The sequence below is a fragment of the Barbus barbus genome (genome assembly GCF_936440315.1).
Source record: "Barbus barbus genome assembly, chromosome: 35".
NCBI lineage: Eukaryota > Metazoa > Chordata > Actinopteri > Cypriniformes > Cyprinidae > Barbus > Barbus barbus.
The window spans coordinates 28,104,386-28,128,661 of record NC_136763.1 but is presented as its reverse complement, the minus strand read 5'-3'; the positions used below and the strand labels follow the sequence as shown (position 1 = coordinate 28,128,661).

Below are 24,276 nucleotides of genomic sequence, written 5' to 3'. Positions count from 1 at the left end.
TTCTGTTTTAATAATGAATTGTTTGCAAGCAGATGTCTAGCATTAACTTGGCAGAATTTGATAGGCCTTTGATTAACGCAGTGGGCTGCCATGACAATTGTACATAGCTTCAGAGGAGGAGACTGAAGGTTTCAGGTTTGCAAGTTGGAGGCCAGGTGGATGCAAACCACCGACCCTGGAAATACACACTGAAACTGACAGAGGAGCCTGCACCAGTGAACAAACGAATGTCTGAAGATAAGTGCATGGATAAAATGGTGTCCCCTGGGCATGGTTCACATGATGAAATTCAGATGAGGTTGTCAATTACATAGATGATTCTGTTAAATTTATCTTTGGGCTGCAAGGCTTCAAAGCAAAAGTGGTGTGCCGCTGGTGAGGAATCCCTAGGAAACAAGGTAAGGAAGTCACAGAGTAGGTGGATTGGGTATGGGATTCCGTAATTATTAGAAATGACAGTTTCAGATAGCGTTAAAAATGTTTGGTTTGCTTTTACAACCAAAGGTCAAACGAGCCTCGAAATAGTGTTTGTACTTCAAATAGAAGTTTGGATTTAATGGCACTACCTTCAAAGCTAAAGTGAGGTCCATCCAAGGATTTTTTTGCGAAAGGTTTTGCACTTCAAAATGTGAAATTGTATGTTGATTCATAAAACGTTGTAAAAAGTAGTTTGGAAACTTTTTTTTTTTTTTTGAGAAAAGGGGCTTTAACACAAATGTGCGGTCACATGACAGAATTAGCCTACATGCAGCATTTCACATTTGTAGTGCTGGCTCGTCAAAGCAGTTTTTCAAAGGTGCATTAAATCTATCATATCAATGATAATTACAATTGTTAAGTGATATGATTTTGTCTCAAATGGATGAGGAAAATATAATCGGTTAAATTCTAAAAGCTCTAAATTAATTTAACAATTGCTACGTGAGAATAAAGGCAGCATTAGTCAATTAGTCAAAAGGCACATCACTGCAGGTCATTTAAAAATGTAAAATACACAAGTTCTTTCATCGTACCATTTTGGAAAGGGGAATTTGAGAACTCTAAAACCAGAACAATTCTGTTCTGTACAGCCCTGACCAAACCGGTTGCAGATTTTAAAAGGTGCTCCTCATTTAGCGATAAACTCCTCAATTTCACGTCTGCCTTCCACATTTTTGTTTTGGCTCTCCTGTAAAGTTGGTGAAATGTCACTACGGTTCTCACCCCTCGATATGCTCTTTTTTGTTCAGCAGAAGAAAGAAAATCACACAGGTTTGGAAACACTTGAGGGTGAGTAAATGACAGAATTTTCATTTTTAGGTGAGCAATCCCTTTAAGGCCCCCAAAAATGCTGATGTTGTGTAAATGCATGGTCAAAACTAGTGGTCGACCGATATTGTTTTTTTTTTTTGACAGCCGATGCTGATATCATGGAAAGCAGAGTGGGCGATGGCCAATATAATTTTATTTCTTTTAATTAATAGTTAAGAAATACATTTAAAAATGACAAAACGATAGACACTGAACAAATGCAGGAATTTGAAATAACAGTGAAGAGTATAAAACTAATTCTAGAAATGGGATTTCATTTTTAAAGCGTCTGCATTGGTCTCCACCACAATGCTCTCAATCCGCTTGTTGTACTGCTCCAAAGTTGTGAGAAGATATTCATAGAATTCCTGTGGAAGAAACGTAATAGACATCACTACACAAAACACTGAACAGCTTTAACATTAAACTAGCCCATTTACATCAACATGCTACAGAACAAAAAGAAGACTGTCAAAGGTTGTAACATTGTATTAAAAACAACTGTTGCAATGTTAATAATACAATATAAGCAAGCACTACATTTAGTTAAGAATTGCTGAAAAGAAAGTGCACCTGGGCTCTTTGAGTTTGCTGGTTGCACTTTTCTCCAAGCTTCTGCATCTTTTCCCTTAACTTTTTAGTTTCACGGTTGCTTTCTTCTATCATTTTCACAGAGTCCTCTCGTTTCTGATGGATTTTGTCATATTCCCTGCAAAATAAATAAATAAAGTTAGAACAGTGGTTTCCAAATGTCTCTGGCGAAGTACTACCTTAATCAAATCAGAACATTCAAGTAGAGCACAGGGCGATTCTCCAGAATCAAAGTGAAGCATCCTTACTTCTTTAAAGGGGTCATATGATGTGATTTAATGTTTTCCTTTGTCTGTGGAGTGTTACAAGCTATGTGCATATATAAGATCTGTAAAGTTGCAAAGATTAAAGTCTCAAACCCAAAGAGATATTCTTATAAAAGTTAAGACTCTGCCATGCCTTAATAAAACAGCTCATTCAAACATTTTCATAACAGCGCCCAAACGTACACGCAATGAAAGGCGGCGTAATTTTTATTCTTGCTGTAGTATTGTTGTTGCTGCAACCACCATGTCGTGGAGACACTGTGTTTTGTTGTGAAAGCAAAAGTACTTTGTTTAGCCTTCCAAATGAGTACACAACTAGAAATCAGTTAAGTTAAGTTATATTTACAACACTGTTCCAGAACAGTTCAAATATCAGAGTGTGTGCAGCACATGTTACGGAGGACTATTTCCTGAACCTGGGAGAGAATGGCTGTGAACACTATAAAGTGGGGCAATTCCAACGACGCAAGGAGAATCCGGTGCTTCTGACTCACAGCCTGTAAGTAAGTTTTAAAATTTAAAGAATTTACTACTGACTATTCAAATGCGAGTTTTGTGCAGTGTAGAGTAGTGCTTGTTTGTCATTTCTCCGATCACCAATGCAGACATGGTAATGTTTACGTGGTGCAACGCGTAGAAGATTGTATGAGGCATTCTAATCAGTAAGTATGTCCTCACTGAATGCAACAAATGCCTCGTTTATAATGGGTTTTATAGTTTTTGTCTCATCATATTACCCATTTAAGAACCTGTTACCAAAAAAATAACTCAATCAATCATCAGTCTCTGAAACCATACTTTTACATAAAAAAAACTAAGACATTTTTTCGTTCTTGCTGAAATGTCAGATGCTAGCGACTCGCGATCGATATTGTCTTAAGGAAAGGAAAGGGAAGTGTTGTGTGGCCAAGTTTGGTGACCCATACTCAGAATTAGTGCTCTGCATTTAACCCATCCAAGTGTACACTCAGTAGTGAACATACACCGGGAGCAGTGGGCAGCCAATGAAACAGTTGAGGGCTCGGTGCCTTGCTCAAGGGTCTCACCTCAGTCGTGGTATTGAGGGTGGAGAGAGTGTTGATTATTCACTCCCCCCACCTACAATCCCTGCCGGACCTGAGACTCAAACCCACAACCTTCAGGTTACAAGTCCAACTCTCTATCCATTAAGCCACGACTGCCCCTTAACACTCTTTCACAATGATTCCAGAAAATACACAGATAACGTATACCATGATTTGTCCTGGAATCGTTTGATTTTGGTTCATTCACACTACCAGTGATTTTCCGGAATCTGGGCCCATATTTATCACGCCTCTGAGAATTACTCACAAGAACACTGCTAAGAATTGACTTAAGAGTAAAAAAATTCTTGGCTCAAAGCTGCACCTAAAAGTTACAGTGGTGGTCAAAATTGTTAGAACACCTGAAAGATCTGAAAAAATTGACTTTTTTGCCTCCAAAACATGATTTAATTTCATAATGTTCATGAAACAAACATCCAGATGGTTGCTCTGAACACAACAGATACCAGATGAAGGGAGTTGTAATGTTTTAATCCACTTTTAAATTTGATATTTGTAGGGCTGTCCCCTAATAATCGACGAGAAGAGGCTTGGTCGCCCACAATTTTGTTAGTCACAGAAGAAAAAAAAAGGAAGTGGGGAAGTTATGCAGTCCGTGATGGACAGATCGTTAATGGCTGGTCTATGAGGTGTTTGGCAGTTGGCTTTTTAAACAATTTTAACTTAATATAGTTTGGAAATGCATGGATAGATCATTTATTTTTATGATTATATTGCTATATATGGAGTTTGGACATGCGGATGGATTTATTTCTGGGAGATTTTGGATGGATTCTGGTATGTGGCCTACTCTTCTACAGCTTGGTGGATGATAGGAAACTATTGCGGAAACCATCTTCAAGTAATTGTTTCTCTCTTCTCCTTACAATGGCACAACCTGGACCTTTAAGTGATTTCCATTTCTTAAGAAGTCTGATGTGCATCTCCTTTGGCTCCTGAAGTTAAGAACATACCGCAGTTAAATGGGATTCTTCGACTCAGATCTCGCCCAAGGGGTAAGAAAGCTGGGATAAATTATAGTCGTTCAATACATACAATTGTTGGAAATCGCCCTACTTCTTGTGGAACTGCTGTGGATATTAAAAGAATATTTTTATCTGACTGTTGCTACCAAATCGAAGAACTTAATTCATATCAAGATAAACCAACACAAGTTAATACCATCTATGCCTGGTTTTCTCCTTTCTAATGTGCGTTCTTTACGCCACAAATGTGATGAGCTGCACAGTGTAGCACTGAATAACTCAGCAGTTGTCGCTGTTTCAGAGACTTGGCTAAATGATGGTATCCCAGATTCAATTGTAACTTTTCCTGGATATACAATACATCAGCGGGATCGCAGAGGATGCGGGGGATGAGGAGTTGCCTTGTATGTTTGTAACACCATCAAACAAGTTCGACTGACTCATCTAGAAGAGGAAGAACATGAAGCTTTGTGGGTCTGGTTACGTCCCAGTCGTCTTCCTCAAGGGTTAAGTTGTATTATTGCTGCGGTTCTATATTTTCCACCATGCTCTTCTGCAACAGTTCAACCTGATTTACTAATCTCACAGTATTTGGATAGTTGTCTCAGATATATTGAATGTAACTACCAGCAGGCTGCAATTGTCATACTTGGTGACACAAATAAGTACATGTCTGAAACCATCTGCAGCAGACATGGTCTGAAATAAATTGTGGCTGGAGCAACAAGAAAGTCTAGTCAACTAGACCCTATATTTAGCAATATTTCCTCCATGTATCAGACACCAGAGCATTTGCCTCCTGTTGGCTCTACTGACCAGACTATTTTACTAAATGCAGGAAACTGGCCCACCAAGCCTATTAAAATTTTTTTTGCAGAAAACGTACCCCTGAGACAACCAGGGAACTGGGCCTCCTTATGAACACTACTGATTTTTCTCACATTCACAAAGCTATGGATCCTGAAGCTAAGGTTGGTGCCTTTACTTCCACTATCATATCTGTCTAGGATAAAACAGTTCCATTAAAGAAAGTCTCTATCACAAACAGATAAGCCTCGGATGACTGTTCAAATTAAAGATCTGATAAAAGATAAACAGCGTGCTTTTTGTTCTGGCGGAAAAAACTCTTATAGGAAAATAAAATCAATCATTGCCAAAAAAAATAAGAACGCAAAGAAACAATATTACCAACATGAGGTGGAGGAACTGCGATGCTCCAAGCCAAAACAATGGTTTAAGTCAGTGAAGAATTTAACGCGGATGGAAGATGATAAGAGTGACATGGTGTCTCAGGATCAAAACATCATGCAACGTGAGTGTGACACTCTGGCTAGGCACTTTGCTTCTGTGTGGAATTATGCGAGCCACATTTCTTTGTCTGAGGAAGAAGTACCTGCAAATTGTCAAATTGTAGTGTACCTCCTCTGAGTATTGGACAAGTTAAGACTAGCCTCCGTAAAGCGAATGCAGCCAAGGCTGCTGGTCCTGACTGCGTTCCTCCCTGGGTGCTAAAGACTTTATGAAAAGTTGGCACGTGACATCCTCAATACACGTATCCAGCATAACATCTTTCCAAAACAAATGGAAGGAGGCTATATGCAAAGCCGTTCCTAAAAAAGCAAAGCCTAGTCTTCCAGCAGATTATCGCCAGATCGCACTACTCAGCTGTGTTGGAAAAGTGTTTGAAGGAATCCTCAGAGATGCCATTCTGGAGGATAGTTATTAAGATCGAACCATCACAACACGGCTTTATGAGGAACAGATCAACTGACACTGCCCTGATTCAAATTCTGCAGCACTGGCATGAATCACTTAACAGTTCTCCCAAAATGGATATACATGCTGTTTTTGTTGACTTTTGACAATTGAACATAGTCGACTGCTACGTTCCTTAGCTGATTTGCATGTCAGACGACCCCTTTGGCTTATTGTAATGAGTTATGAGTACCAGAGTGCAGAGGGTGAAGTGGGGCTCCTGTGTGTCTAACTCCTTTCAAGTTCCAGCTGGTGTTCCTCAAGGGGGACTTTTATCCCCTCTGCTTTTTGTCATATGCATAAATAGCCTGGATTCGTATCTGCCTCCTTCGGTAATACCTGTGAAATATGCTGATGATCTAACAATCACAGAGTTTCTAATGGGATCTTTACCTGGACTCACTCAGAAGGCCTTGGATTCTGTAGTGGAATGGGGACAGGAATTTACATTGGCAATGAATGGAGCGAAGACTGTGGACATGGTAATTAGTGCCAGGAGAGAGGACAACCCAGGAGTAAAACTAAACGTCATGAACTCTCCTTTATTCCCTGTGCTCTAAAATTGTTGTATGGATAACTTACGGGTTCTTGATTACGATGCCTTTTCTGTGAATCTGTGTTATTCATATGTATATATATATATATATATATATATATATATATATATATATATATATATATATATATATATATATATATGTGTGTGTGTGTGTGTGTGTGTGTGTGTGTGTGTGCATACTTTTTTTAATGCTTTTAAATCAGCTATCTTGTATTTGTTTCCAATTCAACAAAAACAACTGAAACCTCTTAAAATATGACAAGTGTTCTAACAATTTCAGCCACAATAAGTGTCATAAACAAGTGTCTTAGGCTGATGATACACTGGGTAACTTTGAGCAGATGTTCCGGGCAACTTTGTTTTTTTTTAGTTTTTTTTCAAACAACGTTGTTTGGGCACTTCCCCCACTGAGAATAGGTAACAAATTTCTATCTGGATACTTAAGATAAGTCGTGGGCCATGTGTCTCACCTGGTTGCCCGTTGATGGCAACATTGCTCAAAAAGTTGCCCTGACACTTTTTGCTGTGCCATAAACAGGATTGTAAATGACAACATAGGCATGGATAGATTTCCCTAAGAATATCCTCAGATAAATTCATATTGAATGGAGAAATTCCTAAGAGGAGTTTAAATTCAACACACATTCGACAAAGAATTTAAGAGAGTACATTATGGCAAGGAAACAAAGCGTCATCACAACCTTCAATTTAGGGTTATGCCGATAGACGATGGAATCGTGTATCGATGATAGTCAGATATCGCCTGTTGCTGATGCCTGAGATGAGAGCAAGACGATTATTATTACTATTATTATCCTTCAAAAACAGACTAGGTGCCTATCTTCAGGGATGTAGCATGGAGAGACGCTAATGGGACGCTTCAGAAACGTGATGCGCCACACACTTGTGCAGAGCGGGAATGATTGCCATCATTCCTTCCTCTGTAGGGATGTAACGATTACCGGTTTGACGATAAATCATGATAAAATTCCCCACGGTTAGTATTACCGTTTCATATTTTAATGATCATTAAAACCGTATTCGATTACCGTGATCTGAACATCTCACGATAAATAAATACTGTCCGGCATAAAGCAGAGTGTAACAGTGTCACGAGCGCACGGCAGCAGAGTTTCATTCTGAGTGAAAACAGGCCGGAAGAGCTGGGAGCTTTTAAAAGAGTGCTGAGGGAATTATACAAATGAATATATCAGTGAATTAATTATACGAATGTACCTCTGAAGGATCTGACTGTCTTCAGAAACGATTCGATGGCATTTTGTTTTCATCTCAGCTCCATGTAATACCTAAAGGAAGTGTTCTTAAACACAATACTGCTTTGTTCGAGGAGTTCACGGGAATCAGCTGTAATTCAGCTTTTCCGTATAAAGCGCCACCTGCTGTCAGAGACTGGATTTACAGACACTTATTTACATTCAGTCTGTGTGCAGTTTCTGTCTGGCCAAAAAACGGACCATATTTGCATGACCTGCTGTAAATATTAACCGGTTGATGAAAAACAAGCTTATGTGGATTCTACACATTTAAACAATTCAGATAAGCTATATAGAATTATTTATGGAGCAGATAAGTGGATAGAGAGTTGGACTTGTAACCTGAAGGTCGTAGGTTCGAGTCTCAGGTCCGGCAGGGATTGTAGGTGGAGGAGTGAATAACCAACACTCTCTCCCTCAATACCACGACTGAGGTGAGACCCTTGAGCAAGGCACCGGACCCTCAACTGTTTCATTGGCTGCCCACTGCTCCGGGTGTGTGTTCACTACTGCGTGTACACTTGGATGGGTTAAATGCAGAGCACTAATTCTGAGTATGGGTCACCATACTTGGCCACACACCACTTCCCCTCTCCCCTTCTCCATATTAATCAATTATCATTTTGACTTAACTCTTTTCTTTAAAGGCTGAAATGTGAGGTTTACCTTTATATGAAACTATTTCAAAGCTTTATTTGAACATTTACATTATTTATTAGAACATGCTATTAAACTGGTGTCAGTCAAGTTGTCATTTAAAATCCAGACCTCATTGGTAATGTTATTGTTTTAGTGATTATGCAAACAAAAAGTCATTTTATTTGCTGTTTGTTGATTTAAGTATAAAACTTGAAGTGATTTATGTATCGGTACTTTTTGAACATCTCCAGCACATTTTAAAAATACCGTCATAATACTGATAACCGTGATAATTTGTCACTATAATCGTGATGAGTTATTATCACGTATTATTTTCATACGTTACATCCCTATTCCTCTGTACTACTATTTTTAACGCAAATAAACATGACTGAACATCTCATGCCTCATGAAATTACTCAGTGTTTCAACCGCGGAAAAACATCAACAAAGCTGCGTGGAAATAAAAAATTCACAAAGCATTTCATTTACCTCAGGCAAGTCATCAGTGTCCACAGCTCGTTAGTTCACTACAGAAATTAAGTCTAGAGGAGCATTTCGCCCAAATATTACATCATATACTCATATTTTACTAAACCTGTTAGTCTTATTTAATATACAGTGGGTCAAAAAAGTATTTAGTCAGCCACCAATTGTGCAAGTTCTCCCACTTAAAAAGATGAGAGAGGCCTGTAATTTTCATCATAGGTACACTTCAACTATGAGAGACAGAATGGGGGGAAAGAATCCAGGAAATCACATTGTAGGATTTTTAAAGAATTTATTGGTAAATTCCTCTGTAAACTTTGGTCACCTACAAACAAGCAAGATTTCGGGCTCTCACAGACCTGTAACAACTTCTTTAAAGCCAGGCTCACACTATGCGATTTTGGCCACGATTTGGTCGTCTGAGACAAATTTTGAAAATCCTAAAAGATTCCTATAATCCTAGGCTAAAATCGGTTGTCTAGATCGCTGGTTTGACATGTTCACCGACAGCCGATTAATGGCCGTTGCGATCAATTTTTTCCTCCGATTAAATTCTGGCAGTGTCAGAAGATTTCAGTCACTTTCCTGCAGTGGGACATCTCCTACGACGACCGTCAAACCAAGAACCAATAGGAGCACTGAAGTTGATGACGCAATTAGCGCGACAACTTCAAACTTCAACTTCGTTTATTTGTAAAAACAATATATGTGCAAAGTAAAGTTTACTTATTAAGGGGCAGGATGTTTAAACTCGAATAACAAAATTACCTTAAGTTCGCTCTGTAGAACTGGAAGTCCATAAAGTCCTCTTTTGCCCAGCCATGACTTGCTCCACACACGTCGTCTTTTTCGTTTTTTTTTTTTTTTAACATCAAGGCATGTAATTAATAAAACTAACGCTACACGTTGCTGTTGTTTGCTAGCTACCATTATAGCGAGAGAACGCGGGTCACGTATTGATGACGTAAAACTCCGGACAAGTCTTCTTGAGTACGTCCGTTTTTGTAAAAAAAATAAAATTAAAATAAAAAAATACGTCCGTTTTTATCGCGTCTTGACTGTCGTACAGTCTGACATTAAGACAACTGAGATCCTACAGTCTGACATGGGGATCACGTTCGTACAGTGTGACAAGCAGCAATCGCAAAAGACTATTAAAAATCGCACAGTGTGAGCCCGGCTTAAGAGGCTCCTCTGTCCTCCACTCGTTACCTGTATTAATGGCACCTGTTTGAACACGTTATCAGTATAAAAGACACCTGTCCACAACCTCAAACAGTCACACTCCAAACTCCACTATGGCCAAGACCACAGAGCTGTCGAAGGACACCAGAAACAAAATTGTAGACCTGCACCAGGCTGGGAAGACTGAATCTGCAATAGGCAAGCAGCTTGGTGTGAAGAAATCAACTGTGGGAGCAATTATTAGAAAATGGAAGACATACAAGACCACTGATAATCTCCCTCGATCTGGGGCTCCACAAAAGATCTCACCCCGTGGGGTCAAAATGATCACAAGAACGGTGAGCAAGAATCCCAGAACCACACGGGGGACCTAGTGAATGACCTGCAGAGAGCTGGGACCAAAGTAACAAAGACTACCATCAGTAACACACTACGCCGCCACGGACTCAAATCCTGCAGTGCCAGACGTGTCCCCCTGCTTAAGCCAGTACATGTCCGGCCCGTCTGAAGTTTGCTAGAGAGCGTTTGGATGATCCAGAAGAGGATTGGGAGAATGTCATATGGTCAGATGAAACCAAAATAGAACTTTTGGTAAAAACTCAACTCGTCGTGTTTGGAGGAGAAAGAATGCTGAGTTGCATCCAAAGAACACCATACCTACTGTGAAGCACGGGGGTGGAAACATCATGCTTCGGGGCTGTTTTTCTGCAAAGGGACCAGGACGACTGATCCGTGTAAAGGAAAGAATGAATGGAGCCATGTATCGTGAGATTTTGAGTGAAAACCTCCTTCCATCAGCAAGGGCATTGAAGATGAAACGTGGCTGGGTCTTTCAGCATGACAATGATCCCAAACACACCGTCCGGGCGACGAAGGAGTGGCTTCGTAAGAAGCATTTCAAGGTCCTGGAGTGGCCTAGCCAGTCTCCAGATCTCAACCCCATAGAACATCTTTGGAGGGAGTTGAAAGTCCGTGTTGCCCAGCGACAGCCCCAAAACATCACTGCTCTAGAGGAGATCTGCATGGAGGAATGGGCCAAAATACCAGCAACAGTGTGTGAAAACCTTCTGAAGACTTACAGAAAACGCTTGACCTCTGTCATTGCCAACAAAGGGTATATAACAAAGTATTGAGATCAACTTTTGTTATTGACCAAATACTTATTTTCCACCATAATTTGCAAATTAATTCATTAAAAATCCTCCAATGTGATTTCCTGGATTCTTCCCCCCATTCTGTCTCTCATAGTTGAAGTGAACCTATGATGAAAATTACAGGCCTCTCTCATCTTTGTAAGTGGGAGAACTTGCACAATTGGTGGCTGAATAAATACTTTTTTGCCCAACTGTACGTTTAAACTGTTATGAAACATGCTATGACAGCCAATGTGTAATTGAATATATTTTAACAAATAGCCTAGAAATTATATTATAAGTTCATTTAAAAACTTCATTGTGCAATTTACATGTTTGCATACAATGTTTTTTTAGTTGAGTGTTGTCAAATTTAAAAATAAACAGTAATTAAATTTAAGTGTGGGTTAAGTTGTTAGGCCTAATTGTAACCTTATAAGCATAAGCTGAGGTAGATTTTTATCAGAAAGAAATATTTAAAGAAAATTTAAACTATTATATAGGCTACCTTTACCTTTTATATAGAAAGAGCAACTTGTTTCCTTAAAAAAAAAAAAAAAAAAAAGTTTTTTCTCCCTGCTGTACTGAAATCATACCAAACCGTGACGTTAAACCCGAGGCACGTACCGAACAGTCATGTGTGTACCGTTACACCCCTAGTGTATATTATATTATTTGAAAATTGCACCTCTCCCCCGCATGGCAAGCTGATTCCGGCTGAAATGCGGCACTGTCGGCTCAGTCTCAGCATCGGTGAGAAGATAATGGGCCAGAGCCACGCCGACTCTACAAAACACTTCTGAGACTGCTTTTCTCTATGGGCCGATCTCGGCTCAAAGCTGTTGCACCTGCGGCAGGTCTGCACTCGGAGTAGCTCTGTGTATCTACCTTTGGCCCAAGCTCGTTTTGACTGCTAGCACGATATTAAGAAAATCAGCCGCCTGAGAAAAAGTTGTGCTAGTTAAATCCTGACTCAAACCTACAGTGTGCAGTGAGACAATGCGGTGTTCTTCTGTTGTCTATGACAGACTTTAGGTGCGTTATAGGCAGCGCCACCCTCTGGTTTCATGAACGCGTCACCACCACATCAGCACCGAAAACATAAAAAAAGTCAAAAAAAGAAAATGCACAGCCTATTTGATATTCTACTATTAAATCAACTAATCAAATATTCAAAAACCATGACCCATCCCTAATATATATATATATATATATATATATATATATATATATATATATATATATATATATATATATATATATATATATATATATATATGAGCAAAATGTTCATTCCATGCATGTAGCAATAATCTTTAACTAGACTACCATTTAACATACAGTCAAGCCAGTCGTGGTAATTTGCACGAACCGACCGTCACGCGGAGAACACCCAATCATGCAGGATACAAATGCACACTTTACAAGATCTCACAGCAGGATTTGATTATGTCTGCAAGTTTTGTGAAATTAAAGATGACCTGTGCTGGCAAAATGAGTTGGAATTTTTTAAAAAGGAGTTTTACTTTTTACTTTCTCCATTAAAAAACCTTCTAGAACAGAGGTGGGCAAACTAAGGCCCGCCGGGAGTTTTCATCCAGCCCATGAAGCAGTTGGTCCAAAGTTGCTATTTTGATGCAATGTCAATAAAATCTGTAGCCTGTAGTGCGGTATATAACCCCTGATTTACTCCGTTGCACGACTCGTGCCGCTCCGACATGGCCACCGGAGCTGATCGTGGCCACTCTCGTCAATGCTGAAGTGTCCCAGAAGCTGCTCCCTACGCCGCTTCGCTAAAGTCTACTTTTGATGGACGCCGCACAAATACAAAAATCTAAATATAATAAAATCTAAAACTGGCACAATTGCAAATAGTTACTTGTTTAAAAAAAATGTGAAAGTGTCCATTTGTTTTAAATAAAAAGCCTTGTATTGTAATCTACTGTTTTAAAAATGCTTAAAATACTGTAGACTTTCCAGTAGGAGAACAAATGCCAGCTTATACTCCTGCTCACAGGCACTGTAATTTTGTGGGGAAAACATGGAAATAATTTGTTTTATTTAGCAAAGATTCCATTTTCCACACATATTTTTATGAAAATTGATAGTTATTTTATTTCTTTCAACCATTAACTAAACATTCATGCAAGACATAAATGATGCTTGTGTGAATCCAAGACATGTTTCGCAGTAATGTACTTTATAGGGAGATGGTGCGCTCTTGGGAGGCGCGTCTTATACACACGCTTTGAAAATGTTAGTCAGCGCGATTGTTTTGTTTTCATCAGCATGAGTTTGAAAATCATATTTCACTGGTTTGGACTCGTGTCATCAAGAATCTGATATGAATATTAAAGGATCCTTAGATCCTCATGTGCAAATTGTTGCATTTCAATTTTTTTTCATGTTTCTTTTTAATTAATTTATAATAATTATATATAACAATCTGCGATCTCCGACCTCTCTCTCTCCGTATGTGTGCGCGAGTGATGCGTGTTGGTTAGTGTGCATTAATTAAAGCAGCGCATTAATATGGAACGGTGATTAAATTGACCTGGAACTACCTGTGCAGTTAAACGAATTTAATCAACACCTGCCAGCCATGGAATAATATAATCATTATATAGTCAGTCATTCAAATGATTTATATGATTATTTTTGTTATATGATTATTTTTTTCATTTATTACTACATTAAGTATTTTCATTATTTATTATGTTTATTCATTCATTATGTTTCTATATTTCATATTTCTTATTCATTTTCCCTTGCTTCTGCATTTTCACTGGTGTTCAATCTCATGCTTGTGGGGTTTCATGAACTGTTTTGTCTGTATGAATAGAGATAGATAAGAGGGAATGTTTATGGAAACTAGGGATGGGAAGATCCCTCGATTTGCTCGGTGCATCAGTTTAAAAAGTGTGCATCGGATGCAAGTTGCCATTTATTATTACATGATGCATCGTTTCTAACATTTGTGTCGGCAAAACCCGATTTGTTTATATATAATTACTAGTGGATGAGCTACACTTTTGTTTAGAAAGTGACCAATATCTTCTATGTAGATTGATTTCTCCTCTCGAAACCGTTTCTCAAGCACGTTCTCTCATCACCGCTGCGCGTGAATATGACGAATCACAACAACACTATGGAGACCCGAGGAAAAGAGAGGATTAAAGTGAGAATAAACCTGACTTGAAATAACTTCAATCGGGGCTAAAGCGGTTATAAACCACAATGTAAATTCACACAATCTCACTCATTTGTGCATGCTTACTCTTCAGCAGACCTTAATGTCGCTGATGGATCAAACCGATCCAGCATGGCAAACAGCGAATATATCTGTTTAATGCATTTGTTTTCCTCCGTGCATAACTGACATGTCACAGGTATATTTTTTATTCGTAAATGTTAGAAAGTCATGCAAATATATCCATTTTGCTGTCAGGAGTGGGCTTACACTGCTGCACACATGCACGCTAAAATAGGAGCGCAATAATTACCAAATATAGTCAAATATGCATTTTATGACAGCAGTAACTGTAAAGGGACTATTGTAATGGGTAAATAAAATGTAAGCTAATACAGTCCTAATTACTAAGCTCAGATGAGTTAATGTGTGTTTCTTATAGCAGTTAAAATGTAGTTTAATTTTAGTGATTTCAATGCTTTAAAGAGCAATTTTAGGTTGTAATGCTCTAATGCTATCTGTTCCAACTATAAAAGGTAGAGCTGTTATAAAACCAGATGGCTATGATAGTATGTGAGAGAGTCGGTGGTAATATCATTGTGTTCCTATTGGTCAGTGAGCTCAGCTTAGCCTGACAGTTAGCCTGCCCTGAACCAGGTTAGCTTTCCAGCAGAAGTAGCCACCGTGACTGAGGTTGACTAACTGAAATAAGCCTGGCCTATGTGGTAAACTTGTTTTATGAAACAGGCCTCTAGGCGTTAGAAGTCAGAAGACACAAGTTCATTTATGATTTGCTGTCTGTCTGAACCAAAGAAATAAAAGCAATCATTTTTTTCCATTGCATCGAATCGCATTGTGTTGAATCGTAACAGGGGTGAATCGCATCGCTAGCTGCTTCATATGCATCTTCAGTGTACACATACACACACACACTGCCGTTCAAAATATTATATATATATATTTTAATGTAATTTATTTCAGTGATGCAAATCAGAATTTTGATCAGCCTTTACCGCAGTCTTCAGAGTCATATAATCCTTCAGAAATCATGTTGATTTATTATCAGTGCTGCTCTTTTTAGCTTTCTATTCATCAAAGAATCCTGAACAAAATGTCACAGGTTCCAAAAAATAATAAGCAGCAAAACTGTTTCCAACACTGGTAATAAATCAATATATTATAATGATTTCTGAAGGATCATATGACTCTGAAAACTGGAGTAACAGCTGATGAAAATTCTGATTTGCATCACTGAATTAAATTATATTTTAAAGTAAATTAATTATGTATTATCCTATAACCTCTGAAAATGCCTCACATGACTGCTCTGAACATAACGAAACAAATGCATATTGACGGATCTTCTGTTCTGCAAAATGTAAATAAATGTAGCCTATATTTTTGCAAGCGTAAATATAGTAAAAATATGAATATTAATTGTGTCTGGAACAGGCCGCTGCGCCGCGGGTGTTCATTTCATACTCTGGGACAGCTTATTTAATGTATAAATTATACATTGTATTTAATGTAAGGTACATGTACAACAAACTAGTAATGTCATACTGGTATCGTGGCCTATACCTGTGGAACAGTAGACAGCACACGCGGTGTTCATCTAATAAAAGATCTTCATATAGCTCTAGCAAACAAGCCTTTGCAGATGTGCTTTCAACTGACTGTAGATCCAAAGCCACGTCTTCAACGCTCTTGATGTTCTTAAACTCTCTTACCCCTTTTCCACCAAAGCAGGTTCAGGTGCTAGTTCAGAGCCAGTGCTATAGCCGGTTCTTAGTTGGTTCGACTGGTGAGCGCTTTAAGAACCGGTTGCTTTTCCACAGGCTAGAGAGCCAATACAGAGCCAGGTGTTACGTCACTGAATACGTTTCATGTTTCGGATCACTAGCGCGGCACAACAGGCATCTGTACAAAGCATCAGCACCACGCAGATCGATCGATCGGCACACAACACACTAAAGCACCGCGAGAGCGATCCAAAAGCATAAAGAGCCGTCTGCTTTCCAGTCGCTCCCGCAGCACCCCGATATGCCTCGCACCGACCGGTCCGCGCAGCGCTGATCTATCCCGGACAAGCCTAAACAAACTATCAGCAATGGCGGACGTTGTGTTGCTATTGATGTTCATGGCTTTGCGAACCTACATCGGCATCCAAACACGGCGAATCAAATGTGGTAGCGTTTAGATGCTATTTCAAATATGGCGGTCCAAGTTTCTGTTCGTCTTGTTGGTCACGGTAACCCCGCCCCCAGCTCCTGACGCAAGCGGTTCTTCCTTCTAGCCCAGCAATGTTGTGGTGCTACTTACGAACCGCTTTTCCTGGTTCGGAGCTGGTGCTTTGGATGTCGAAAAACAAAGAACCGGTTTGAAACTAGGCTCTGGCTCCGAACCAGCACTGGAACTGCCTTGGTGGAAAAGGGGTATCTGTTATCTGAGTGAGAACCTCTTCAGAGACTCAGCACGTGCGGCAGGGAACTGAACGAATCATTCAAACTGATTCGCGAACCGATTCACTGGTTTGCCAACTGGTTTGATAAAGCCTATAAACAGAATCGACTCAAAAGATGAATCAATCGCGAAAGGGCATCGTTCATTGCCCAGAGGAAAGTAGACGGCGCGTTTGGAATAAACCAAAGCATTTTTAACTTGTATTGCATTAAGATACAGTAACGAGAGGAGAGTCGCCCACAGTAACGAAGTAAAAGTACCGTTTTTTTCTCTAAAAATACACTTGAGTATGAGTAAAAGTACCCATTTTAAAATATACTCTAAAAGTATTAGTTACCCAAAAAATACACTCAAATAAATGTAACGAAGTAAATGTAACTCGTTACTACCCACCTCTGTGTATGACTACAGTGAACGAAAAAAAAAAAGTCTTCTAAAACAAAATGACAGGTTTAAGAATTTTTTTTTTTTAATTTGCCAGCTAAACTTAATCATTTTATTTATGCTACTTATGATTATATTTATGCCATTTACAACGAGTATCAAATGAATTCAAGGCATCATAAGAAAAAAAAAAAACACTTACCCATAAATATTTTTGATTTGCTGATCTTTCACCTCTCTTTTCTTCTGTCGACGGATCTGATGTTTAGACTCCTTGTCAAGTCTCAAGGCAAGCGCCCTCTTCAGCTGGGCTTCTTCATTGCTCAGGTTCTTCATTGCTTTCTGCAAGGCTTCATACATGGCTGCTAAGCTCTGGATCTGAACAATAAACATTTATAAAGGTTGACGGAAAAGAATAAGTGAAAAAGATTAAGCTTTTAACACTTTTACACAGGACTGAGAAGTGCATTATGCTGCTGTATCCGTGGCCTATGATGTGTATCTGAGCTTCACCTCCTCTTTTTTCTGGTTGGCCTTGCACATGCTGCTCTGTAAGTCCTGCAGCTGCTTGAGCGAGACCTGGATTTCTGCCTCCACCTGACTCGCACGCTGCACCAACATCTGTAGCTCCACCAACCTTTCATCAGTCAGCTCCTGTCAGACAGACAAACATCATCAATAGCCAGTGAGAGAACAGGGCTTGTACACATTTTTACCAATACATTTCCGTGACGTTTGAGACAGTATTCATGACCTAATACTCCATTATTTTACAATAACAATAAAAACCTGTTCAAATTTATCATAGCATATTCTAAACTAAAATAAATGACTACTAATGCAAATAACCTATCACCACATCACTGGATATTGTCATTTAACCAATAATATCAGTTAAACTCAGGAACTGAATTTTGTTTTGGAAACTGTTTCAGTCTAACAGTAGTATTCAGACACAACTGTAAATTAAAAACAGATTCAAGTCACAAAATTATTCAAGAGCAGTGAGTGATTTTCTGTCTTTTGTTGTCTGATTAACATTAACGACAGATAGCACAGCTTTATTAGGCTGCTGTCACAAGACCGAATGCACGGATCCAATACTGATATTCATGTGCTCTCTTTCTCAACTGTTTACATTCACTTAACAAAACCAACCATGTTCACAAGGATACTCACTAGGATGGCATTTTGTGTGTATCTGGACGCTTAAGCGCAACAAGCTGCGGAAAATAACTGATACCCGCAAAGCAGCTTTAGACACTGAAAACATTATTCTTTGAATTTACTAATCTTTCTTTCAAGGTAAGTGCTTGCAATCCATTTATTTCAGCTACATTTAAGTAAACACATTTAGCTGACTAACTTTCAACTTTTATTTAAATGTAGCTAAAATAAATGGTTTGCAACCACTTACCTACAAGCAGTACCATGTTCAGTGTACATGCATGCTCTGGATGTGACTGAGCGCACAGAAAACCGCCTCTGGAGCTTAAAAAGATTTTAAAAGATGTGCAAATTATACATTTTTGTAATGATGCAACAATGACCCCGTTAGGCAAGAGACAGTTCTGTCAACTGTCCAGAAACGCGAGTGAAGTCTTGTATCGCAGCGGCTCTTGTAGGGCAGACGAGATGCACTGATGTGAAGACACTAGAGAGTGGAAGAGAAGATGCTCTACAGCCGAAACACTCACGCAGTTTTCAAATACTCATTTAATCTCACAGTCAGTGTGGATTTATTTACTCATCTAACCTACAATGCTATAGCTACTGAATAAATGTATGCAGGATTTTCCCTAATTTTAACTCGATAGTTGCAAGAATGAGTAAACTATGCAAACTACGCGATATATGCAATCACACACTGAAATTCAGGACTAGGGGTGTGTGATATATATCGTCTGCGATAATAACGTAATTGTTTTAACGATTTGACAGTGTATTTTGCAAAAACCATTTAAAACACACCTACAGAGTGCACTCATCCATTACGTGAAGTCTACACTAGTGCATGTATATTAGTGTGTTCTTTCACTCCGTGATTCAGTGTAATCAAATACATTTAGAATGATCACAGAATTCCAGATATGGGGACAGAAAACATTATATATTTATAAATTATATAGAGTGCCGTTTTTCCCCAAAAGATTACCATGATTACAAATATTGATTTTTTTACAACAGTTCAATAAACAAGTCAACTAAGAGCCTTGTGTTTTAGACATCATATTGACTATTTTTGCTCTATTTCGAAAACAAACAATTCCAAACACAGCCGCAGCACTGTTTGTGTCTCTGAGCCACATGGGGTTTAGTTCCTGAATGAATCAACCGTTTAAATGATTCGGTTCAATCGTAATGACTCCTTTATTAACAGTGACTTGCTGCCACCTACTGGCGGATTTACTTTCACATTTAAAGGATCTTTTATTATTTAAATAATTTCAAATATCATTATTCAACGTTTTATGTTTAATATATCAAAACAGTATTTCTGCATGTGTAACTGCAGGTTGAATGCATTCATGTTCTGCATTAAACACCTCTTCAGATGCAGCTTCTGTGTTTCCTCTGCATTGCAAAGATTCATTTTATTGATACGGATTTAATTTGCTTGGTAACAGCCCAAATGTCTTATTATTCTAATTCACTGACTAAATGTAAGAATTTGATTCAAAAGATAATGGGCACTTTTAGAAAAAACTGCTTTATGAAGGTAAAAAAAGAGAAAGTGGCCATAAAATGTAAAAATCAGTTTAAACTTATTGTAAAAGATGAATTTCTATCAGTGTGAACCGACCAGCACACAGAATATAAAGAATATCAGAAACTTTAGGAGTCAGCTGTCCACGGCAGTCCTTGAGATACCGGCACAATAACACATCAGCAAAATATCACCTAATTACGGTCATCAATACAATCCCAGAAAATAGAGAGATTATTTGTTGTCAATATCGCACACCCGTATTCAGGACCTGATTAAAACAATTCTATTATACAGAGATTTATGAAAAATTTCTATGACTTCAAAACTTGTCCAGGTCCAGAAACTTTGGTTTTAAAACTACATGACTTTTACAGGTTTTGCTTGACCGTATGAAACCGCTGACAAAGATTTGTTGACAAATAAAAAAACTCTCGCTTGTAAACAAGTTTCACATTACCTAAAGAGCATAATTATACATACTTTTGACATCCTAAAGTTCTTCACATTCTCTTTCATCCTTTCCATCTCATTTTTTAGTTCTTCAGGTGACTCCACAATTTGAGACTTGAGCTTGACTATCTCATCCTTCAGCGTGGCCACATCCACTTTCCTTTGAGTCTGTAGGGGAATTAAAAAAATCACTGTTTCAAACACAAACAAGGAAAATCAATAAACAACAAATAATATGATAGTTTTTGGATGTGCATTCAACAAAATACTCTAAAAATGTTCATCCAGAAGCTCATCCTGCACGCTTCAGTTTCATCCCTGCCTGTAATTATTAATAAACCCTCAACAAGGTGCGGTTCAGGTGTGCTTGATTCGGGTTAGAGCTGAAATCTGCAGGACAGCAGCTCCACATGAACAGCGTCGGAGAACACTGGATTATATCAGATTTACGGTGTCTTCCTACTTTTTGATTAAAGGTCTGGTGGCATGGAGTTTCAAAGGACGGACAAAAACATTAAAAATGTCTTATTTGATGAATGAAAGTTTCATGATTGGAAAAACAAAGGTGATTAAATGAGAGTTTTCATCCCTTTAAAGATGAGTGTGTCAAAATCTGCACTCTGGTCTGGAAAGGCAAGTTACACCCATCAACGTCTCAGCTTACAACATCTTTAATATTTCTGTGTTAAATACAATTTTTTCAGCAATATTTGCCATTATGCACAGTATTTGAGGGCTGTAAAGGAAGTCTGCATGATTTCAAGCTAAATGCATAATATTGATATGATCAGGTTCAGTGTTTTAGAATTGTGCCAAATGAACAGAAGTTCACAAGAACTTATGAACAGGAACAGATGGATTGATCTGTGAGGGAAAACAGTGCTTGTAGACAATAGGGATGTCACGATTACATTTCCCATGGTTTAAAATGGTCATGGTTATTAAACCCCATGAATTTTGAAGCTACAATGAAAAACTGGAAAAAACAAACGTGTCTTTTTTTTTTTAAATGCACTGAAAATGAATTCAGAGCAGTGACGCCTCCAGCTCTTTTTATGGGGTGACCAGAAGGGTACAGTTAAACTCCAAGGGTGGCACAATAAAAAACTAATTACCGTTAAATCAAGAAACTTCTACTTAATCTAACCCATGAAAAACACTTCAGTTTATGTAATTTATTATTTAGTCAAATTAATTAACTGTACTTATTTGCATGAAACAAGTTAATTTAGATTTACCACATAAAACAATTTAGGTTGATCTGAAAAAGTCTATGTAGCATGCTTTTCTCTCTCTGTAAGCGGTCTCACTCAGATGTGCCTCACGACAGAAGAAACGATCCACTACATCACCTCATTAATCCTCATGCAAAAGCTGTGAATAAAATCTGATCAATCTAAATTTATGGTCTGATACATACCAGTTTCTGAGACATCTCAGCAAGTTCAGTCTTGCACTGTGCTGCCTTTTCATTCATTGCATTCTAAAGAGAGAAGATGCAGAGTCAAACACGAAGATGACAAGGAGGGTAAGCATGCAAGACAAGCCGTGAGAAGCACTGGGCCATGTGACGGCTTTAATGCATCATGTCAGTAGTGAACCTGGTGAAAACGCTAAGATCCAGAGGTCATTTAAGCAACCAAACAGTATGTGTATACTGGAGCACTTAATCACGGACCACTCACCAAATCCTGATACTCATGCTGCATGTTAGTATTCAGCTCTGCCAGAACGCCTGCCAGCTCTTTAGCCTCTGCTTGCTGCTCTGGAGGTATGGTACTGTCAAGGAAAGGTTTGTCTCGCTCATAATTAAGCATCAGCTTTAATAAAACAGACATATTTAAAGAAGAAGAGAAAATGCTCACGCCAATTTCTCAATCTTTTTCTCAGCTTCCTTTATTTCTCTCGTATACGCCTGGAGTCTGTCCATATCAGACCGCTGTTTAACAAAACAAGTCAGCAAAAATAAACAAAGTTATGGCCTTGAATTAATGTAAATTGTCACCGCACCATATTTGCAATGTAAAAACTTACAGGTTCAATAACCTACAGCCAAGAAAGAACAGGTTCACAAAGGAAAGATGAAATCTGCATATCAGATGTTTTGAGCGGACTAAATCATGCGCATCAGATGAATACTAAAAACTGAAATATTAACTTACAAAGCTTTGCTGGTGGTCAGTAGTAATTTCCATCCTCTGCTTTCTGAAGTGCAGGAAATTTTGGATCGCACTCAGGATAACGATTGTTCGCTTGCTCTCTGTCAGAAAGGTCTCAATAATTCAGCTCTGCATCACTTTAACAAACATTAACTTGAACAAATTTAATAAACTGAAATAATGTAAACTAAATGATTACAATCACTGTTTTATGTTGGCTTGAATGTGATCGACGTGAATATTTTTGGGTGAACTAGAGTGCGTAATAAGACACATTATGTTTTGTAATTTGTGTTAAACAAAAAAAAATAGGTAATAAATATATATATGGTGGGATATATATATATATAAAGGGGTTATATACTTACTGGGGTTGAGCAAGTCGTTCAGGCTAAAATCAAATACATGACAAAGCGGCAAGAACTCGCCCCTAAAACAGATGTAAATGTGGAGAAAGTCAGCACTGAATACTAATCATACTCCAGTAACAGTATATTAGATCAGAGGATGTGTTCTGTACATGCGCATGCGCAGACTCATGATCGGCGTGACCCACTCAAACAGTGAGGGGTGCTGGATGTTCTCAGATAGCGGCACCTGTGGGAAATATGGGTGAATAGAGTTATGATTCATTCTTCATCTCTGATCTGATCTGATCTGATGAAAACAAGCCACACTCACCGTGTAATGACACTCGGGTCTGAAACGAAACAGAAGCTGCAGAACCCTCATGTAGACTCTTTGAATGGATTCTGGCTGCAAATGAAATGCGTTATTTTAATCTCTGGCACTGTTACTAACTCAGCGGATAATGCTTGTTTCCTCGGCTGAGTATCGTTACTCCAGGAGTATAGTCACCTTCGGGCTCGGAGTAATATCATTCTTGGTGAAGTGTTTCGCCTCTTGTCCAGTCAACACCTCTGTTCTGTAGAACTGCACGATAGCATCCACTTTATACACCGGGAACGTGTTTTCAGACATATCTGCTGCAGAATAAACTCTATTAATAACTCTATATCTGCTGCAGAATAAACTCTATTAATAACTCATATCTGCTGCAGAATAAACTCTATTAATAACTCTATCCTCACACACATTACTCATAACGAACAACATTATAAAGCTCCAGCGCATTCAGAATTATATTACCATGTTTTTCACACTGTTTCTCCGACATTACTGAAATAAAACCAAACTATTATAACTTACTAACCAAGATCACGCCAGAGACCCTCGCCGTCAACTGAAGCAAATTCAAACTTTACGCGCCTCTGTCGTCACTTCCGCCCTACGTTCCCTACGTCACGAATCGTCGGAAAAGCAACGCGTGTGGCTCCCTCTACTGGACAGATTCATTAAATTATTAATTAAACATTATAATTATTACTGGGATAAATTATATAGTCATCCTTAGTAAATATAATGAATTAAAGTGTCATTAAAAGATGCACATATGGTTAGTAGCCTATAAGATTATTGAAAGATGAGGGTTTGTTCTCCTCTAAAGAGACAATAACAGAAATATTAATATAATTATGAAATTAAATACGATGTTCGCGTCACCACCGAGCTGTTTGGGGTTTAAAATGCAATGTTAAATACTTGGAATAAAATCGAGTCAAGTGTATATGGAGATAATTTAATATTCACTGACTGTTTTATACACATTTTATGAGCAGAAATACAAAT

At 38.5% G+C, this 24,276-nt stretch overlaps 1 protein-coding gene across 1 annotated transcript in view; it reads right to left on the bottom strand.

Annotated features, from left to right (window-relative positions):
• Nucleotides 1–1,423: 1,423 nt before the first annotated feature.
• Nucleotides 1,424–24,276, bottom strand: part of LOC306855295 (kinetochore protein Nuf2-like) — a 47,308-nt gene continuing 24,455 nt past the window's right edge. The window contains exons 6-18 of the mRNA XM_079393873.1: nt 23,446–23,573; nt 23,269–23,343; nt 23,108–23,184; nt 22,956–23,017; nt 22,591–22,688; nt 22,294–22,367; nt 22,114–22,207; nt 21,849–21,911; nt 20,459–20,596; nt 17,782–17,922; nt 17,471–17,646; nt 1,864–1,999; nt 1,424–1,658 (exon numbers count right to left, since the gene is read on the bottom strand). Coding sequence (XP_079249999.1) covers nt 1,551–1,658; nt 1,864–1,999; nt 17,471–17,646; nt 17,782–17,922; nt 20,459–20,596; nt 21,849–21,911; nt 22,114–22,207; nt 22,294–22,367; nt 22,591–22,688; nt 22,956–23,017; nt 23,108–23,184; nt 23,269–23,343; nt 23,446–23,573 — 1,370 coding nt within the window. The 3' untranslated portion in view covers nt 1,424–1,550. The remainder of the gene's footprint in view (nt 1,659–1,863; nt 2,000–17,470; nt 17,647–17,781; nt 17,923–20,458; nt 20,597–21,848; nt 21,912–22,113; nt 22,208–22,293; nt 22,368–22,590; nt 22,689–22,955; nt 23,018–23,107; nt 23,185–23,268; nt 23,344–23,445; nt 23,574–24,276) is intronic.